This window comes from Monopterus albus, unplaced genomic scaffold (assembly GCF_001952655.1).
Source record: "Monopterus albus unplaced genomic scaffold, M_albus_1.0 scaffold62.1, whole genome shotgun sequence".
Taxonomy (NCBI): Eukaryota; Metazoa; Chordata; class Actinopteri; order Synbranchiformes; family Synbranchidae; genus Monopterus; species Monopterus albus.
In genome coordinates, this window is record NW_018127942.1 from 25316 (window position 1) to 44730 (window position 19415).

The 19415-nt window shown below is 41.3% G+C and overlaps 1 protein-coding gene and 1 long non-coding RNA gene across 2 annotated transcripts in view; both read left to right on the forward strand.

The window, feature by feature from the left end:
- Positions 1-17463, forward strand: part of akap7 (A-kinase anchoring protein 7) — a 36729-nt gene extending 19266 nt beyond the window's left edge. Inside the window, exon 9 of the mRNA XM_020603649.1 lies at positions 14434-17463. Within this exon, the coding sequence (XP_020459305.1) occupies positions 14434-14654 (221 nt within the window). The 3' untranslated portion in view covers positions 14655-17463. The remainder of the gene's footprint in view (positions 1-14433) is intronic.
- Positions 17464-18567: 1104 nt separating this feature from the next.
- LOC109962197 (uncharacterized) overlaps positions 18568-19415 on the forward strand; it is an 11670-nt gene continuing 10822 nt past the window's right edge. The window contains exon 1 of the long non-coding RNA XR_002275225.1: positions 18568-18866. This is a non-coding gene — a long non-coding RNA (uncharacterized LOC109962197). The remainder of the gene's footprint in view (positions 18867-19415) is intronic.

The window sequence follows — 19415 nt, forward strand, 5'->3', positions numbered from 1 at the left end:
GCACAACAAATGACAAATGACAAAGGAGAAAAGGATACAAACACATGATGAACAATTTGCAAATACTGCTGTACGAAGGCGATACTAGCCCTGTTTAGGAGTGAGACAGTCATGGACACATCTCACAGAAACAGGACATGACTTTGTGCAACACTTTAAGGGAGATGGGTGAACAAACAGGATGCATGTACGCAAACAACTTCATAACCGATCTTAAAGTCTCCTCTCTTGAAAAGTTAGACCACAGTGTTTCAAAAATGCCTCCAGTTAAGCACAAATCTTAGTTTTATGTGGCCTATTTGGTGCCCTCTTCTTTTGTGCTGGCAGGCCAAGCAGCAATATGCACAATACTGCCCCCAGCAGTTGGGGGTTTGGGGATACCCACTTCAACTGGTCTAGTAGTCTACAGAGAGCCTGACCGCCAGTGGGCATGGCCACCAAGCAGAGAAATTTAAACCAGCCAAGTGGCTACTTATAGCACTGATGTTCTACTGCGAGTGTGACATTTTATTTACAAGATCCAGCATGCCTTTTCTTGCCTAGCTTGACAACTTCTACAGTGTGACACAGAATGGTGACAACGTGAGAATAGGGCATGTCTGAATATGGCAATGAGAAGGCTGTCCCTGACACTTCTTTCCCAATTGACAAGTCAAGTTAAGAATTTTTGACTCTGATCGCATTGCATCAGATAACTTACTTGAAGCAGTTGTCTGCAGCATCTGTACAGTCCTAAAGACATTCCAGTAGCAACATGGCCGTGCTGGGCCTTTCAAATATTGGTAAAGCAAGATAATTAATTAAAGGTTGAGTGCAGTGAATGTTAAGAGTATAGAAGAAAGGACAGAAGGAACAAGAAGTGGGCTAGAGGAGAAGGAGAAAGGAACAAATAAAACAACAATGACTGAGCAAACAGGAAGAACAGAGTGACAAGTGAGGAAGCTCAAGGTCGAGGACAAGGTATAATTTATTGGTCCCCAAACAGAGGGACAGAGCAAGGAATAAGTCAGATTACAGAAGAATGATAAATGAATATTGAAATCAGAAAGGAGAGGCAGAAGAAGAGAATAGAAATAAACAGATGGTGAGGATGAGCAGAGCAGATAGGATGCCCAGACACACAGCAAGAGAAAATTGAGAGCCTGAGTGAATGTGACATTAAACAGAAGAGCAAATTGAAGTTTGATATTAAAGGAAGGGTGAATGAGGCTGGCATGGGTCATGCAACGTGGGAGTTACATGGCGCGATGGAAAGAAAAATAGAGTAATAATAGTAGAGTAGGGCAACAGGCGGAGGAGGATTGGATAGAGGTTTAGAAAGGGAGATGTGTCCTTCAGGGTTTCTGTGTTAGCTCTGATAACAGTCACTGAAACCCATTTACATATTTTTCTCCACCTGTTTCTCTAACTGTCTGGCTGGCTCTAAACATTTTATGTTATTGTGGATTTTTTTAGCATCTCTAGCTAGATGGGTTCATGGCTCCAAATGGAGACTCAGCTGCTACAGCGCTCCACAAAATACTAACAATGGAACCATTACTTCACATATGATGCCTGTTTACCTGTTGCTTTTGTGTTAAATCTTGGCTGAAATGCATGACACATATAGACATCTTCTTTATGACATGGATTTAGTGAATTTGTATTGTGAAAAATCCAGCTATATGGCAGGCCTCTGCTCTAGGTGACAAGAAAAGAGCAGTAATCCTGTGGGAAGTCTGCACCTCATTGACTAACAATTCTCATTGGCTGATATGAGCATTTGATGGAGAGACAAAAGGGACAGTAATAGCAGAGATGAGCCATTAGCAGTTGCAATAACCATGGGTGTTTCCTATAGCTTGAAGCCACAGAAGCAGATGAAATGACTTTCAGTGTAAGCCTTGGCTTGATTTGTGTACCTTTGGAATACTACAATACATGACAGTAGTACTAAATATTAAATGTAGCAGATACAGTAGGATGGCTTTTGACTGTACTGTATGGCATCATCATGTAAAACAGAAAAGCTAAAATAGCAGGCATGGCCCATACTGTCTCAGCATTAATCATCGCATAAACATAGGTGTTTGCTTTTGTTCTCACACATCATGGTTTATGCATGTCAGCAGGTCTGTAGTTAATTATTCATGTCAGTATTATGATAAAGAGTTAGCCATATCTCCAGAGCTTACTAAGGTCCCTGTTATCTTTAGCAGGCAGTTGTCTTCTTCTCTCTTGTGCATAACCTGTATTGCATATGGCCACTAAGCAGCGTGAGCTGACCTGAACAAAGTCAGGACTGGTGCAGCGTTTTCTATAGGCTTAAATAAAAGTGTACTGTTAACAGTTACTCACATTACAGGATACAATACTGAGTTCTGCTGTGTCAAATAGTCTCTTGGCTGTTTTATAGTTGGATTTGCTTGGAGAGAAATATGGACAGGAGAGTTAAAATAGCCTTTTACAAACAACGTACAGGTTGTAAAAGCACTACTAGGTTCTGATTTATAGGTTTGTATAATAACAACCTGGTTTCTACCTATTGATATGGTGCACAAGTTATTTATTTTTGTTATGTGCCTGTGTATACAGGGGTGATCCATGTATGTTCATAATTGATATGGTGCACAAGTTATTTATTTAGGTTATGTGCCTGTGTATACAAGGGTGATCCATGTATGTTCATGCAAACACAAGGGAACAGTATAAGTGATACTCAACTGCTGCTGGGCCTCATCAGTGGCAGCACCAGAAATAGCGGTCATCACAGCTGGATGGTGTGTGTGTGTGTGTGTGTGTGTGAGAGAGAGAGAGAGAAGTGGCAGCTGCGAGCTGAATGCTGCTGTTGGAGACAGGGCTCCACTGTCTATTCACACAGCTGAGCTCAGTGAATGAGGTGTTACAATGTACGCAGTGTGCTTGTGTACATGTTTACATCCTTCTAAACTCTTCTCACTCACACTCCCGTACCCCTTCATTTGTATTCCTCCATTAACCCTGCAGAGCCCGAGGACATGTGTTTAACTAGACCTTCTGTGTCAGGTTGTGCACATGCAGCTACAGCAAAAAAGGATCCATGGAGCTGGAGCTGGTGGAGATTCATTGTTTTACTCAAGGACTCATAGCAGAGTTGTTGAATGGGTCTATAGAAAGGACGTGAACTAATGCCTTTTGATTGAGAAGCAGCATCTCTAATCACTTTGCTACCTTCATACTCATCAGTCACAATGTTAAGGCTGCAATTTACAATTAATGTCATTATTGATATATTAGTTAGCCTTTAAAATTGTAAAAAGTTGTGTAATAATGTAGCACATCTTCACGTTTTAAGATAAGATCTTAGCCCCACAGTGGGGAAATTCACAGAGCTACAGCAGCAAAGGGATAAAAACAAGGCACTCTGTGTGAAAATGGAAAAGTAACAGAAAAGGTATTAGCAATATAAAAAGTATAAATATAATAATAAAAAGCAAAAGGTAAGGCAAGCAATTATTTGGTATTTTAGCTTCAGAAATGGCTTTCACTTATTAAGTGCTGCAAAATAATATGTAGTCCACTGACCACAGCCACATGGTTAGAGAAGTACTGCTCATGTACATGAACAAAATAAAGTCTGCAGCTTTTTCAAGGCAGGTATAAAGAAACAATTGAACAAGAAACTGAACTGTATTGAGCAATGGATTTGAATAGATTTTTCTAATCTTTTGGGAATCTGGCTGTCTCAACGAACCAATACAGGTCTCATAAATAACACAGATACAGGCAGTAGCACACTGCTGCTGCTGGCCATTCAACAACCATTAGTGAAGCTACAATGACAGGGAGAGGTGGAGCCTGTTGCCCCCTCCCCTCCAACACCCAGTATTGTCTGTTGTGTCCTTGTATATACTGCTCCTTTTCCTTTTCCACAGACTCGTCATACTGCTCAGCATGTTCACTCTGTCTCTTTCTTGAATATGCTTTTACTCAACTCAAGCGTGTTCATACAGCACACCAACCCTCTGCTGTCCACATCTTGTTACACACACACACACACACACACACACACTTCAAGCACATTATAAAATGTTGGTTTTTGTTTCCTACACACACTCCAGCTCTCTCATTCTCTCTCTCACTCTCTCTCTATCTGGCTGATACACACATATACACCCCTCCTCTCTGTGTCAGTGCAAAGTAGAACGGGAGCAAGGAGCCACTCGTTCATTTTGTTCAGCGTCTGCAGCCTTACTCTGTCTTCTTTGGGCTGCATTTAGGGAAAGGGAGGGTTTTTTTTGCCTTCATCCACACTGGGTGCGTCTGTCCTCTAAGAGGGGATAAAGAGTAACATAGAAGGGAAAAGAGTGGGGGAGACGGGGGAAAAAGCAGGACTTTCGCTCCATCTGTCTGTCTTAGAACCAGAGGAAGAGGAGAAAGAGGGGTAACAGCAGGGAGAGGGGAACAGGAGCAGAGGAAAGGAGTCGCCATGGGTCAGCTGTGCTGCTTCCCCTTCTCCCAAGCCGAGGAAAAAATCAGTAAGTGTCTACTGCTCCTGTCTTCATGCGTGGGTGTGTGTTGTTGGGAAAAACCAACCGGATTGATGTACTCATTGGTGCTCTGTCAGGAGGGACTGTGTGCATGAAATGTAAGAATATACAGTACGCTGAGTGCATGTGTGTCGCCTGGTGTGCATGGCTAGATCCATGATCATGTGTGACCTGCAGATGGACAGTGTGCACAAGAGCGACTATGACCATGCGCTTCCCTTTGGGTGCAGTCTAGTTTTGTATGTACTTACAGATTAACATTCTCCTTCCATCTGTTTAAATCTCTCATTGCTTAGTGGCCCTGCCAAGCTCATGATTTATAAGCTTCTGCAACAAGATAAAATAATTAAGAGCTGATAATAATGTCTCCTTGTAGTCTTCTAAATGCAAGCGTCAGCTGTGAGGACTAAACTTAAAGCGTGCTGTTATGTGCTGATTATACAAGAAAAATTTGAAGTTGCACTGTGGTGTTTTCTTGTATGTTTAAATTCAGTGTTTCTCACCAAAACGCAGTGTCTTTCTTCACGACCTAACAAACCCCCGCTGAATGCATTTCCTTCCTCATAAAACCTTTGCAGAGCCATTTAAAAATATTTTAAACCATGCATTGTTTGCATCCATGTTTGCTAGCTTGCAGTTTTCCTCTGCACTGCCTCGGCTGGCACACTGCTACGCTTCTTTGCTCCTTACCCCCACCAACTGTCTGTCAGAGGAACAGTACTAAACCAGCGGCAGGTTGTGAGTCGTGTCCTTGTGTGCACCATGCAAACAGCAAACAAAACAAAACAGGGACTCACTTGCAATGGCATTACTCTACAAGGCTACTAGTGGTCAAAATGCTACATTGTACCTAAAATCATATATCTTTAAAGTCTTTAAAGTCTTTAAAGAAAGATTAGGGTTGAAGTCGGGGACATGGGGAACTTCCTGTTCTCGGGCATGTTGACACATTTTAAGTGTTTTTTTTTTCATTTGATTAACAGTGTGGTTAAGTATTAAAGGCTTTGATCATTTTGATCCTATTAACATACTTTTATGTGTGTTTGAAGAACCACATCTACTTTCCTCATTAGTTCTTGCTGTGTTTCTTTAACATGCACTTTACTGAATGGCCTGAAAGCTGATTGTGAAAACAGTTGCAACAGATGCATCATTCTGGACAGTGAACATTCAAATGAAGTGCATTCTTGAGTGGAGGGTGATTTTTAAATAGCTTATAAATGGCTCTTCTTGGGTTTTGTACATGTGGCACTGATTAGCCGGATATGTCTACATTTCTAAGAGCACCATGTTGTCTGGAGAAGAGTGCTGATGTTTTGTAATGCGTGTTGTTACACAATGTCAGTGGTTATTTAAAGGAAAAGTAAAAAAGTATAAATGAAGGATCAGAGTAAAGGCTCACATTTTCCATGAGATGACAGCGATATGGAGTGGAAACTGTCTCCACTGCTTCAGCTCATATGAGCTGTAATGAGCCCGGAGGATAATTACTGATGCAGCTTGTGGCTTGATTACAGCTTTGAGCGGTGATTTCACTCTCATTGTTCTGTAGCAGCTGTAGTGTGGGATAATTTAGGTTTTGGTCAAGTTTGCAACTCAGTTTTGGGGCTACTACATGTTTTAGGACTAGAACTAGTCTTACTACTCTGTAATTACTTACTACTCTGTTATTTTTATGAAATGATACACACTCTCTGACATGACTGGCATGTTAAATGCTATTACAAGATGACTTCTGCTTTAAACTGAGCGGAATAGATTAACTATGGTGGAAGGATTCAGTCAATAGAGTTAAACTTTAGAGCTTTCCCTGTAGTGTCTAGAGAAGTAAACTGGAGTAGTTACTTGTTTGCCCCAGTTTTCATTCTAGTGCAAGGAACTGAAATTGATCTAGTTTAGATGCACAAATTAATAGAAAATCTACCACCCATGCAAACATCAGGAAACCATTCTTTAAAAAGGCACATATGAAGTACAGCTGTGTGGTGTGATATCTTTTTGGCCACATATTGCTTATCAGTAGAAAAATATAGCACTGTATCTATAGATTAACACTGCTGTTAACCTGTTGGTTGAATTAACGATTAAACAGTAAAATGATCCACTGAGTTGTGGCCTGTACAACGTCTGTGTGCTTTATTTAAGATCATGATAATATTGACCATCTCGTCATAAACGCAGACTTTGAGATTGGCTGAAATAGCGATTCTGAAAATAGGTGGGGCGTGTGTGTGTGTGTGTGTGTGTGTGTGTGTGTTGGGGGGTGGGGAGTCATCATGTGTGCTCTTTTGTAGCACTGTATTCATAAAGAAGTAAATATTCAACTGTACTGCATGTACACAGATTACTGTGTGCTCTGTGTTTCTGCTTCATCCCGCCTGTATTTCCCCCATGTGTCCCTCTCGCTTGCTCTCACTACTTGCAGCTGCATTGCTATAAACAGTGGAGCCACTGTGCCCTACTTCTGAGTAGAGAGGGGTGGAAGGAAAAAGGCAAAGAGTGATGCAGGGAATGAAGACTAATAGGGTGACAGGAGGGAATGTGCTTAAGAGAAATGGTGATATTGAGACAAAGGCTACGTTCGCATTACAGGCCTTAATGCTCAATTCAGATTGTTTAGTCAGAGCTGATATTTTTGTGACAATGGTTCATGTTTGTAAGCGATGGGCATCCAGTCCAGCTGTGGACATGTGCTGCAGGTTGCTCCCCCTCTCTCTCATCCTGTTTTACTGTCGGCACTGCTGGTTTTCAAATAAGCCCCACCCCCAATAAAATAAACAAACAGTAACAAAGCACCGATCTGATCTGTCCGTTCTGATGGCAGTCGCATAGCCCAGGGATATGAATCAGATCTTAGACTGATATGGAAAAAATGTATTTGGTTTGTTCACACCTTTGTGAAAATATGTGTTCTGATGTGAGTCACGTGGACAATGTTGGATTTGGGTCAATTCATCATGTAATGTGAACGTAGCCAAAGGCAGAGGCAAGGGCAAAGAGTGGTGGTTGTGTACTGCCGGTCAGGTGCTACTCCTGTGATATGGAGACAGTCGCCCATATACATGCACAGCAGGACATGTGCATGTACGTGTGTGTGTGTGTGTGTGCACGCGCGCGCACACTTGCAGTTTATCAGTGTGAGAATTTGCCCACGAACAATATGACAAGGTGTCACACAGCAGAATGTGTAGACGCTGCCGGTGAAAGCCATACTCGTGTACACTAATGTACTCCTCACAACAGAGTACTAGATGTGCAGGAGTGCACAAACACAAATGCCCAGAATTGAATAAATTCTTTTTATGAAACGCATTTAACTGGTATTTTAAGGCTGCCAATCATAGCATTTATTGTACAGCTCACAAAGTGTTGTGTGAGAAACAGAAATATGATGTTGTTATTTGTTTGTATACATTTGTAATCATTATGTTTGTCAAGGCTGCTAACATCTTACTGTAAAACTGAAAAGTACTGATGAGACATTAAGCAGCTACAAGTGAAGCTATAATGAAAATCCAAAAAGTGTTTTCCAGTCTGTCAGACAAAGTGACAAACAGGACATGCAAAATGAATATTCTGTTCCAGTATGAAGCTGCATAAAAAGTCCAGTCACTAAACTGTGCTGCCTTTTCACTCCCTCACTGCTGCTCTTTGAGAGGTCGTGATTGTTTATGCCACCTCTCTTCTCCTGTTAGTCACTCCTCATATAACCTGAGTCAGCGGGCTGACATTTGACTTTTTTAACTTGGCAAATATTTCACACATATTGTTTTGAAGCGGTTATTACTTGGTGCTGTTGCACAGGCCGTGTTGCCCCTTGGGGGCTTTTTAAATGAATCTAGACCAAAGAACAGCATTCCCTTCATAGCATTGGTTTAGTTTGTATTTAATCTTTATTCCCAGTCTTATCATGGTTTATTTTTCCCTTTGTAATAACAGTCAGATAAAGGCTGCTTTAGCCCTAACAGAGGGGACACAGCTTGCCTTGAACAAGGGTAGCTCAGCCTCCTGGTCAGCCGCTGCATGAGCCGTTCTCACCTAGTGGGTCAACAGAACAGATATGACCCGGATCATACAGCAGTAATGTTTTCATTTAAGCTGTCAAGGTTTGCACAACCTTGGAATCACAAAATAAAAACTGTGAAAAATTCACTTATGTGTTTGTATTCGTGACCTTCTCATAGAGAAGAGAGTGAGAACAGAACAGGGAGGAGGACAGAGAGGTGATGAGGGAGCAGAGTGAAGTCAATTCATCTCTTTTTTTCTCCCATTCAGTCCTATAAGTTTTTTTCTTTCATTCTGGTGCCTCTTTAATTCTTTCTTGTTTCATTACCATGAACTGTCCAGGCTCTAAAAATCCAGACTGTGGATAAGTGTAAGTCTGACAGCCAGCGACAGCTCATTGATTTGGGTCACTGATCAAAAATTAAGTCATTATTGACTCCTCCCTCGCCTGTGTCAGGAGAGACACAGCTGAGTTTAAGTCACGACACACACATCCTGAGACTTGACCGGAGAAAACAAGGACTAAGATTTTGTTCAGAACCAGACCAGACAGTCTGCTCATCATGAAGGGCTCATGTGCATAATAAAGCGGTAGTAGCTAACATTATTGGATTGAAGTAATAGAAATGAGCCAGTTTGGTGTCTAGGGTAAAGACTAGGATGCAGAGTCATGTGACTCCTTGTTTTTCTTTGATTATGTTAAAAACAAAGTCATGGCTCGTAGCACTGAACCCCATACAGAAACCACATGATTTACCCCCAGTGGGATTGTGCTGAGCTGATAGAGCCAAGTCATGGCTTGTTATGCTAATGTACATTAGTCAGCAGAGTGAGTTGTGATCATTTGTGCTGTGACACCAGGCTAAAGAACCAAAAGGTGTCAAATCAAAGCGCACTATGTATTTTCTCCCTTTGTCCGTTCACACTAGAAAAAGCGGGCTGTTTGTTTGATCTGCGGTCAGGCGGCGTTCACAAGCGATGCACCTTTTCAGCTGCACAACTTGTATTGTCTGCATCCCCGCTCATCCCCATTATTCAGGAGTGCAAATGCATTTAAGGGAGTGCATTTGTGTTTGCATTTTGTAACCGCAAACAGTGTACTTGAGAAACTTATCCTTACGATGGTTTGTATCTGGAGCATGAAAATCTGAATACAGGGCTACAGTTTGAATCTTGTGTCTGAAAGAGGCTTTGGTATTTCCTCAGGAAACTGCCCCACCAACAGGGCTCTATACCCATCCTCATCTTTTACTTCTTTTTCAAGATCTGTTCTTCCTCATTTCCCCTTCTTCTCCTCCTCCAGCTGCTTGATCTGTCCTCAGATGTGCCCGCTCCCTTCTTTTAACCCATGTGTTGCCTTTTCTTTGTTTTCCTTTCAAGCCACAATTAAAAAGGTCCTCGTGCAAATATGCTTGCCCTCCTCTTCCTCACATTATGTACTGTAGTCTTCTGCATTTGTCCCCCTCTTCTCCCACTACTTCTCTTCCTCCTACTCATCTGGCCATTGCTTTTTCCTTTTCTTTGTCCTCCTCTTGCCAGATACGCTGCATGCTTTCTCTACCTAAACCCCTGCTGACACTTTCAGGAAATCAATTGATTTGGAGTAAGAAGAAATGAGTCACAGCAGCAGATTGTTAGGCTAGATGTAAATAGGCTGTTGTATCCAGTGAATTTGATTCAGGTTTTCATTATGGGTCCTTTTGATGCTGTATTACCAGTGTACCTGCCCTCAGCTGGAACTGAATAGTATAAAGCGCTTCCTCCGTCAGGGAAAGTGCTGAGCACTCAGAACAGCTGCCTAAATATTTTGGGTTGACTTCAGCAAAATGTCAGCTCTGATCCGATCTGGACAGAGGAGTTGCTGAGAACAAGATGAATAATTGTGTAAGGAAGTTTGATCTAAGAGCATTAAAAGCTACCACATAGCAAAGAATCAATGATAACAGAGCAGTGCCAAGAGAACTGAGTGATGACACTGGGAATGAAATGAAACCAAAGTAGACACACATTTGTCACTTGACAGTGTACACATTCAGCGCTCACTGACAGTTGTGGAGTCATAATCCAAGCCCCCATCTATACACCAGTAACTTTTCAGCCTTTTCCAGCCCCTCTGAGTGACTACAAACCAAGACACGTTAGATAAGGATAAAGCCAACTCTCCTGGCAGCTCCAGAAATTGTACAATTGTACATGGTGAATAAACACCCACCCGGTTTCTAAAGTTATTCCCAGAATCCTCAGAGATTCTTCCAACACTTCAGAGTCAAAGATAATCTGATCTGGTCCAGGAAAAATATAAATTTAATCTGTCACTTGGGTATGTTTTTTTTTTATCCATATAAAAAAGGATGACAGGAAATGATGTCGTCTTTCTTGCTATGTGTGAAAGTGGCTCGACTTTCACCTGCTTGGCTGTGTGGTCGCTAAAGAGAATTCAGCCGAATCAATAGTGGATTTATTTTTTATTAAAGTGAGCTTTCAGCCGTCTTTGCATCCAGTCATCTTCAGGGTGAGGATCTGCTACTGCCTTTGGTCCGTGGACTCTTGGTTAGACAAAATTATTAAGCAATGTCATCTTTGATTCTAAATAACAGTATTTTTTGTTTTAAGAATTTCTGACATTTTATAAACATTATCTAATTGATGAAAATAAGTGGAATTGTTGCACCTATCTGAAGTATTTCAGTTTGCCATTTACTAATTGGCTTGGCTTACACCACATGGGCTAGGAGGTTTAGTCTGGCTGTATATGAAATAACATCACAGTGAAAGAGGCCAAGACCTGGTAAAGTAATGCATACCGATGAAGCCAGAAATGCATGGTACATTTCTGTACCTTTAAATTACCCTTTGTCCATCACTGAAATCTCCAGCTGCTTATAAGTTTAAATGCTGAAGGCTTTCACATTACTACTGATTTGCTGCACTTTTCTCATCTTAACATTTACAGCTGTAGCTTTAGAAGCTGTAAAGATGTCAGTCCTCAGGGAGGGGCTTCAATGGTAATATTTGGAAACGGATATTGAGATGCAGCAATCAATAACTGAGAATAAAGATGAGCTACAAAAGAGGGGTGGTGAGGCAAAGGGAACAGTTGTGAGAGAAGAGGGCAGTTAGAGACAAGAGACTGAAACCTGCCCTGAAGTCAGTATAGGCTTCTGTGTTGTTAAAAGTTGAAGTGGCTGTCTGGTTCTCATCCCATCACCATGGCAACACTGCCAGCAAATAAAGGGAGAGAGGGAGAGTGGGAAAAAAGTAGCCAAGAGAAGAGGTTGGAGGCAGAACGGTGGAGGGAGTATGAAAGATGGAGAGAGATAGAGAGAGCAGAAAATACAGAAAGTGAGAGAGTTAGAGAAAATGTGGGCGTACTGTGTGAGACTGTGTGTGTGCGTCTTGAGAGAGAGAGAGATAAGCTGAGAAAGATATTCTGCAGCTTATCTGGGTGTGTATTAGCAAGTCCAGAGGGCAGCTTTACTACCATCATAAAGTCCTTCATTCTGTCGGGGCAAGATCGGAGAGGCAGATAAAAAGATTTTCTCACCGACTCCACCCGTTTTAAACAGACCTTTGGCCAGGTTCTAGCAAGCAGACGTCTAAATTACAAGCTGCAAATATTTTCTAAACATCATAAACCTCACGACCTGTTCTGAATAAGACAGGAAACAAAAAATGAGGGATTTTGTCATCATATCATATACGTTTTCATCTTGACATCATCTGGCAGTTTGTTCTCTAAAGTGATGTCTCATCTGCCTCCTTATCATTTCCCTTTGTAAGCTCCTGACAAAGCCTTCTTTTTCAGCGTGCTCATTTTTTTTTACAAGAAGTCTAGTGTAATAAATTGGGCTCTGTTGCTTGAATTTCTAGCCAGGCGCCCAGCCCCAAGAAGAGCACACCTGCACCCTATTTATACACTGCAGAGCAGTGTGAGGTTCACTGGGTTTGCATACAGTATTTCTTCAGAATATTTGTTTACCCGTCTTAGTTCTCATTGCGCCTGATCTTTAAAATCTCTGCTGTCGAGCACTAAAAGTATCTCCCTCGTGTCAGAACACCAACACAAGGGGGATGCACCAAAATATCTTGGTTTGTGTGCGTGTCTTTATTATATATTTAATGTTTGTGTTTATGTTGCAGATTTGGTTCCAGGTCCCCTCCATGTGAAACGCTCAAGTATGTGTCCTCCTCATGTCATTGGAAGGTTCAGTTAAAACCTAATCTACATGTGATTACAGCCTAAAATTGCACCCCTTTATGTAATCCCTCAGAACAATCAAAATCAGGATGATTAATCATGTGATTACTTTTAGGCAGCTTCCCAATTGCCACTGATCATGCTGATTACAATGGATCACCCAATCTAAATGTCTTTTGCGCTGATCGCTTGGAGCATGTGTAATCTTCAGCACGCTGAATCGGCCGAAAAGCCACCAACAGGACCACACTACAAAGACACGGGCAGCAGACGCTCACCAACGGCCTGTCAGTGGTCGGCAGCCAATCGTTGGCTTGGTGTGTCATAGGCCTAAAACAAAACTGCTCTTTCCATTTAGTGTAACATGCCAGAACACACTTTGCATATTATTTTGTCATTCATTAGAACAGGGATGTGTATCTCATGTCCCTGAGCTTAACAAAACATTGCTCCCTAGCAAATTTACTCGCCCACAGTGCACCTTTACTGAGGAAGGGTAATTGGCAGGGGTGTGTGTGTTGGGGGTCTAATAAAAAAAATACACTAGGTTGGTAAGAAAAGGGCTTCACAATAGAAAAGTAAGTAGACATTCCACTTTCTCTAGGTGATTCTGACCTCAACAAACCTTTAACATCCTCCCTCGCTCGCCCGTCTCACTCCTACTGCATGTAGTTTGCTTCTATAATGAATAATAGAGCACCGCGCTGCTCTCGGATGTACACAGATTTATGGGCGCCGTGGGATCCCAGTGTGGTATAGAGGTTTAGCTAGAGGATTTTATGTTTGACCTTAATCAAATGTTGGTTGTAGTGTGTTTGTGAACCACTGTAGTGATCTTTGTGTGTGTATGTCAAACGGGATGTGTGAGTGATTCTCTGTTACTCTCCTTCTGAATGGCGTAGTGTTGGCTGTTCATCTTGTAGCCTGCCTGTCTAACTGTCTTTCTACATGAATTACTGGCTTTCCACCCATCTTGCTTTTACTCAGCTAGCTTTATGTCTGTCTCACTCCCCCTCTATCATGCTCTTTTTGTGTGTAGCAGCAGCAGTTATGTCTTAAAAAGCTTTGCTTGGTAAATGAATTCCCTTATCAATCACTGCAGGAAGTAGATTAAATTGAAAATTCATTTGTGGTAGAGCTGATAGATGGCTGTTTACCATCGTTTCCGTTGTTGTTGCAGTATATCCAGTCTATTGTTGCTGGATTCACTCTGCTATAGCTGATTGTACAGAATACTCAATCATCAGAGTAATAGTTATTTTCTGGCTTGATTAAAGATACACTAATGAATATGCAGCCCGATGCATGCTCTGGTGGTCAGACAGACAAAGTTAGCAGCAAGCTGGTGAACATGTGCTAAGGAGCCATGTGTTGTCTTCCAGAGCTGGTGCAGACCAAAAACGTGCTAAAAGAGAATGAAAGGTTAACCATAAACATGTCTCCGCCTGAAAACAAGTAGTGCTCCCTGCTGGCCGAATGTGTAAATAGAAAACTGTTTGCTAACATCTTTTGCCATGTTAACTTTAATGGGTGATGATCTATCAGTTAATCAGGTTAGTGCAGGTTTAATGACCAGTTTTTTTGTTTTGTTTTTACTTTTGGAGGCTAGAATGGACTTTACAACAGAATGGCAAAAAGTACATAAGAACGATATGTCTAGAATGTGATTATGAATATGATAATGTATATCATAAATGCTTTTATTGTGCTTGTTCTACTCAGGTGGACGCCGCCTGTCTGAGCCTGATGAGGCAGAGCTACTGAGGGTCAGCAGGAGATTGGTCGAGGATGCTGTCAACCGCGCCTTGCAACAGTACAAACAGGAAACACTTCAAAACGGAGGTGGGCCTAATGCCACATCAGCGCAGCCCCCTGGAATCACTGAGGAAACTGCCACAAAGACGGACGCTACAGCTAACTCTACCACGGACAACAGGAAGTGACATCATAAGACTGTACAGAGACTGGAACACCAGCTGCCTAGCAGAGGGTTCAGTAATCCCTGGGCACAAAGCCTGAACCAGCCAACCAGTAAGCCTAGCTTGCTGACTAGCTAACCCTGCTAGCCAACACTACAACGGCTAGTGAGCCATGTTGGCTACCTGCTCACCTAGCTTGACACAGTGTTAGTTAAATAGAAAATGTAGCTTAAGATCATTGCTAGGTGACCGTTCCAGCGGGCCAGCTAGCTACGCCAGTTAGCTAATTGACTAACTCTGGTGTCCTACATCTAACAGCAAGGATGTCCATCCACACTCTGCAGTGGGTCTGTGTTTGTAAGTCAAACCCAGAAAACATGTCTAGAGACACATGTATGTAGGATTCACTGTGACCTGTCACATGCAAACTGCCCTTTCAGAATAAGAGAAATTTATTTTATAGAAAGTTTGGTTGACCATAACTTGCACTTAAAATAGGACTCAATGTCCTCAGTTCCCCTCTGAGTAAAACCTTTTTATGTCCCTTGCTAGATTGTTTCAGAAAATATTTAGCTTTTCATTGAACATGTGTTCCAGCACTGTCTTCATAGACAAAACATCACTCATCTGCTCATTCTGAAGGGGATCGAGCTGATTTAACTGTCAGGGTTGTGACTGACTTTAACTTAAGTGTGAAACACTCTTGGGCTTTGTTTGCGCAGGTTTTGCTGTATGTTGTTGCACGTCTGGGTTCAACGCACTTTCATTTTATCTACATCAGGAAATGGATCTCCTTTAAACTTCCAGCATTTTATTTTCCATTTTACATGAGACGTCTCTCTGCAGTTTTGTTATTATTCTGAGTTGTTTAAAGAAAGTGGCCCTAGCTATGATTTGAGTGTTATATATATATTACTGTGTTTGTGCCGAGGCTGCACTGGGAAAATCATCACTTTCTAAACTCTGAATTCATTTTTCAAAACAGACACTAAGTGATACCGGCTCCTGTCCCGGGTCTACAAACATTCTGGGACACACACATGCACATCCAGACTGCATAAGTCTATTACATTACTTTATCTCTGATACACTAAATAGCAAAAGGTGTTAGATAGACTGGATACTATATTAAGGATGATCAAAAGTAATGTACCTCTATTACAATATGCTATAAGTTGCCAAGAATGCATTTCACTCCACTGATGACCTGGGTTCTTGTCTCAGTAAGTGTCCATTTTTAATGTAGCCAGCTGTCAGAGCTATTAGATACAGGTGTTTATTTCATATCTCCCTGCCTGATCCAGTCTAAATGTAAATAGGTTTTGTTTTTTTGTTCACAAAATGCATTGTCAGTTTATCTCAGAGCAGATGATTTACTGGCATTTAAATTCATAAAGTGTTTGAGTTGCAGTCTAACACGGACTGAAGCCTGGCTGCTGGAGGCTCAGTGTTTATTGAGAGTATTTATGCTGAATTGAGGAGCTATTTCTCTGTAGTACTGTACATTTAAAAGCAGTTACAGCACAGCAGTTATTCACATGGTGACACTGATGTCAGGGAGGTTAACTCAGACAATCGCTGGTGTCAGCCAGGAACCTTCTGGCTTTTAATTTCATTGGTATTTTCTTTTGTTAGACTCGAAAATGAAGTTGGTTTTCTGTGGGCTACATGTGACCCCACAGCTCATGACATCCATTCAGAAACACATGGAGCATCTGTGTGAAATTAAAAGAAGATGATTTACAATTTTTAAAATGTTCTGGGAGATGAGGTTTTCGTTGTCAGGCGGATACAGCTATGATAAAGGCTTACGCTGACATTAAATGTGTTATTTTACCTTTTTAACTTTTATTTGCTTTCCTGTCGCTGGCTTCACTTTTAGAAGAAATAATTTCATGTGGAGAAAAATTAGAGAAAAGATATTTTGAAATGAGAAAACCAAGTGCTCAGTTTGCATTTAAAGGTGGAAAAAAAAGCACAAAATTATGATTTTTCTTTTTTTATTATTGCCTTTTATTTCCAGAGAGCAGGTAATTATATACATGCTGTTAAATCAAATCACCTCTGTTCAAAGTGGCCTTTAGTCACTAAAATTGATGTGATCCTTGTTTAACTGTAAGTGCTTAAGGTGACATTTTTAGCCAGCATAAATGATTGGGTGATGTTGGCTCATTTTATTGTGAGATTTGCCAAAGTCTCTTAAATGTTAACTTGTGGCTAAAGAGCTGGATTCATGGGTTAAATGTAAAAAATCCACTAACAGACAGAATTCACATTATTTCTTTTATGAGGTAAAAATTTTTTTCTGTGAACAAAAACAAAGACAGACGCAGTTTGCCAGCTTATATTTTCAGAGTTTTATTTCCCTGTGAACAGGTTTGAGCTGGAAAACGTGAAATCCACAGGAGTCCTGTCACTGTGGGCTGATTGAACCATCAGTAACAGTGGTGAATTCTGTCTTAAGGTGGACTTTGAATGTTTTTGTTGTCACCAGATCCTTAATATCCTTAAATTCCCCTTTAATACACAACTTGTCCTGTTGATCTGTGTGTATCTGTGTGCGAATGCATGTGAGCTCACACATCGACTGCTGGATGTTTGATCAGTGGTTCCCTGGAGAAATTCTTGTCTCTATCAGTCATGACAACTCGGAGCCGCGTGTGTGAACGTCTGTGCGAATGTGTCTTTGCTGTTTGTCTTTCCATTTGTCCATGAGTATGTCTGACTGCCTGGGTGTGTTGTTTGTGTTGTGTCGTATATCTTGTTCTGCCATATTTGAACAATAAAACAGGATATGAGATTCAAAACCAATATCCTTCAGTTTGCCTCCTGATTTCAGTGTGGGTGCACATGTAGGTCCACAGAATGTTTCTATTAAGACAAGTAATTTTAACAATGTCAAAGAATTGTGTTGCCTCCATAAGTCTTCTAAGGCACAGGGGCTTTGTAGGAAAATATATTCAGCAGCTTCCAAATATTCACAAAGGACTGCATATTAAGGACAGTTATTTTATTAAAATATATAAAAATGCATATTGTGGTGGAAGCATTTGGTTCTTAAATGTCATATCTATTGCCCTAAAGTTCAAAACACAGCATTTCAGAAAACACATTATACAAAACTGACAAAAGAAAAAAACATTTTACAAAACAGTGGAACAGAGAACCTGGCATTTATTTGCTACAGACTTGTATTCTCTTATTTCTAATCTCAAAGTCGTTAAAGTTGGAAAACAAAGGAATTATAAATATGGACAACGCATTTTTTCCCTCTAATACTGGGATTAAGGTTTGTCATCTGCAAAAACAGGAGTGATATCAAGAATATATAACGACAACATAAACCAGTTGTTGGTGGCGATAATGCTACTTATGGTAAGAATTCGCCAATAAAACGAAGAAGGAGGACGGGGAGGACATCAGAATCAGCTAGTGTGAAAAACATAGTAAAAATGTTTAAAAACAACTCTTTTTTTTTGAAATATCTGCAGGAAGTCGATGGTTTTCATGGTCCATTAGTAGCAGTCAGGGGGAGATGGCAAAGAGGAATGACTGGAAATTACAAGAGGAGCACAACGGTGAGTATTTATTTATGACTATAATATAATAATGGCGCTAGTGTTGTGGAACTTTGTGTAATGTTGAATTTACCAAGAGTAACGTCACAACTGTAGCAGGGTACAGGTGGTTTCATTCAGTGACAGAGCTTTTGTTCTCGCTGGCCATTAGTTTAACACCACGTTGATATCAGAATATATAGAGCATTTTCCCACCTTTGTCAACAGGTGAACTCACATCTTTATACTCTTTATAAGTACGTGAACTTTGGAGACGATTCTAGGCGCACAGAGCACTCACGTGAACGCGCTTTGGCTGATTAGGTTGACTGACGTCTCAAGTGGCCTCGGTAATTAAAAACACCTGTGCGCGCATGCGTACAGGCACTTACGCAGACGGATGGGAAGAGCTTGTCAAGCGTGTAATTGGTTTCTAAGGGCTTCTGTAGCAGAGGGGAGCTGAGTTCAGTGGTCCTGGTGCAGGGTGAGGTCTGAAGGCAGACAGGTGGACAGCGAGTGACGACATCGAAATAAAGGAAACGACAGCAAGCAAAGCACAAGATCAGTCAGTTTCATCAACATTCAGTATAACGAGCCACTAGTGACTTTCCTCTTCCTTCTATAGACAACAGAAGTGAGGAAGACGCCTGGTACCTGAGACTGAACTGCTGATTGGATGGTAAGTAAAGGGCACAGGCAGAGAGAGTGACATTTGCACCTGCTGTATATGACGCTACAGCAGTCTTTGTATCGATCCTTGAGCTTGTTTCATTGTTAATAACAGGATCACTGAGCTCTGTGAAATGGGGTCATCATGGTGTTAACCAGAAAGCTCTACATTATAGTGTACCTCATAATGTGAGGGCCTGTTGAATCACATGGAGTGATGCTGCATATCTGATGCTGGGATTTAGTCTGAGGCCGCCCTGTACGCCATGCTGTGCTCTGACTGGTGTGCATTCAGTTTCATTTAGAGGCTTAGAACTGCCAGAATTGGCAGCTTGCCAAATGTGACTGCCAGAGGCATTGTGGTTTCACCAGAGACTCTGGTGGAAAAGGGCTGGAGGGCACATTTGTTATCATCTGACCAAAATGACTCAAGTGACCCTCCTGGAATTGTTACCTTTGCTATGGAAATTTAGTTTTCATCAGTTTGACAGGCAGTACGTCACAATAACTGTGGTGACATTTAGAGGGCTGAGGGACCTTGGAGTTTGCACATCTCTTC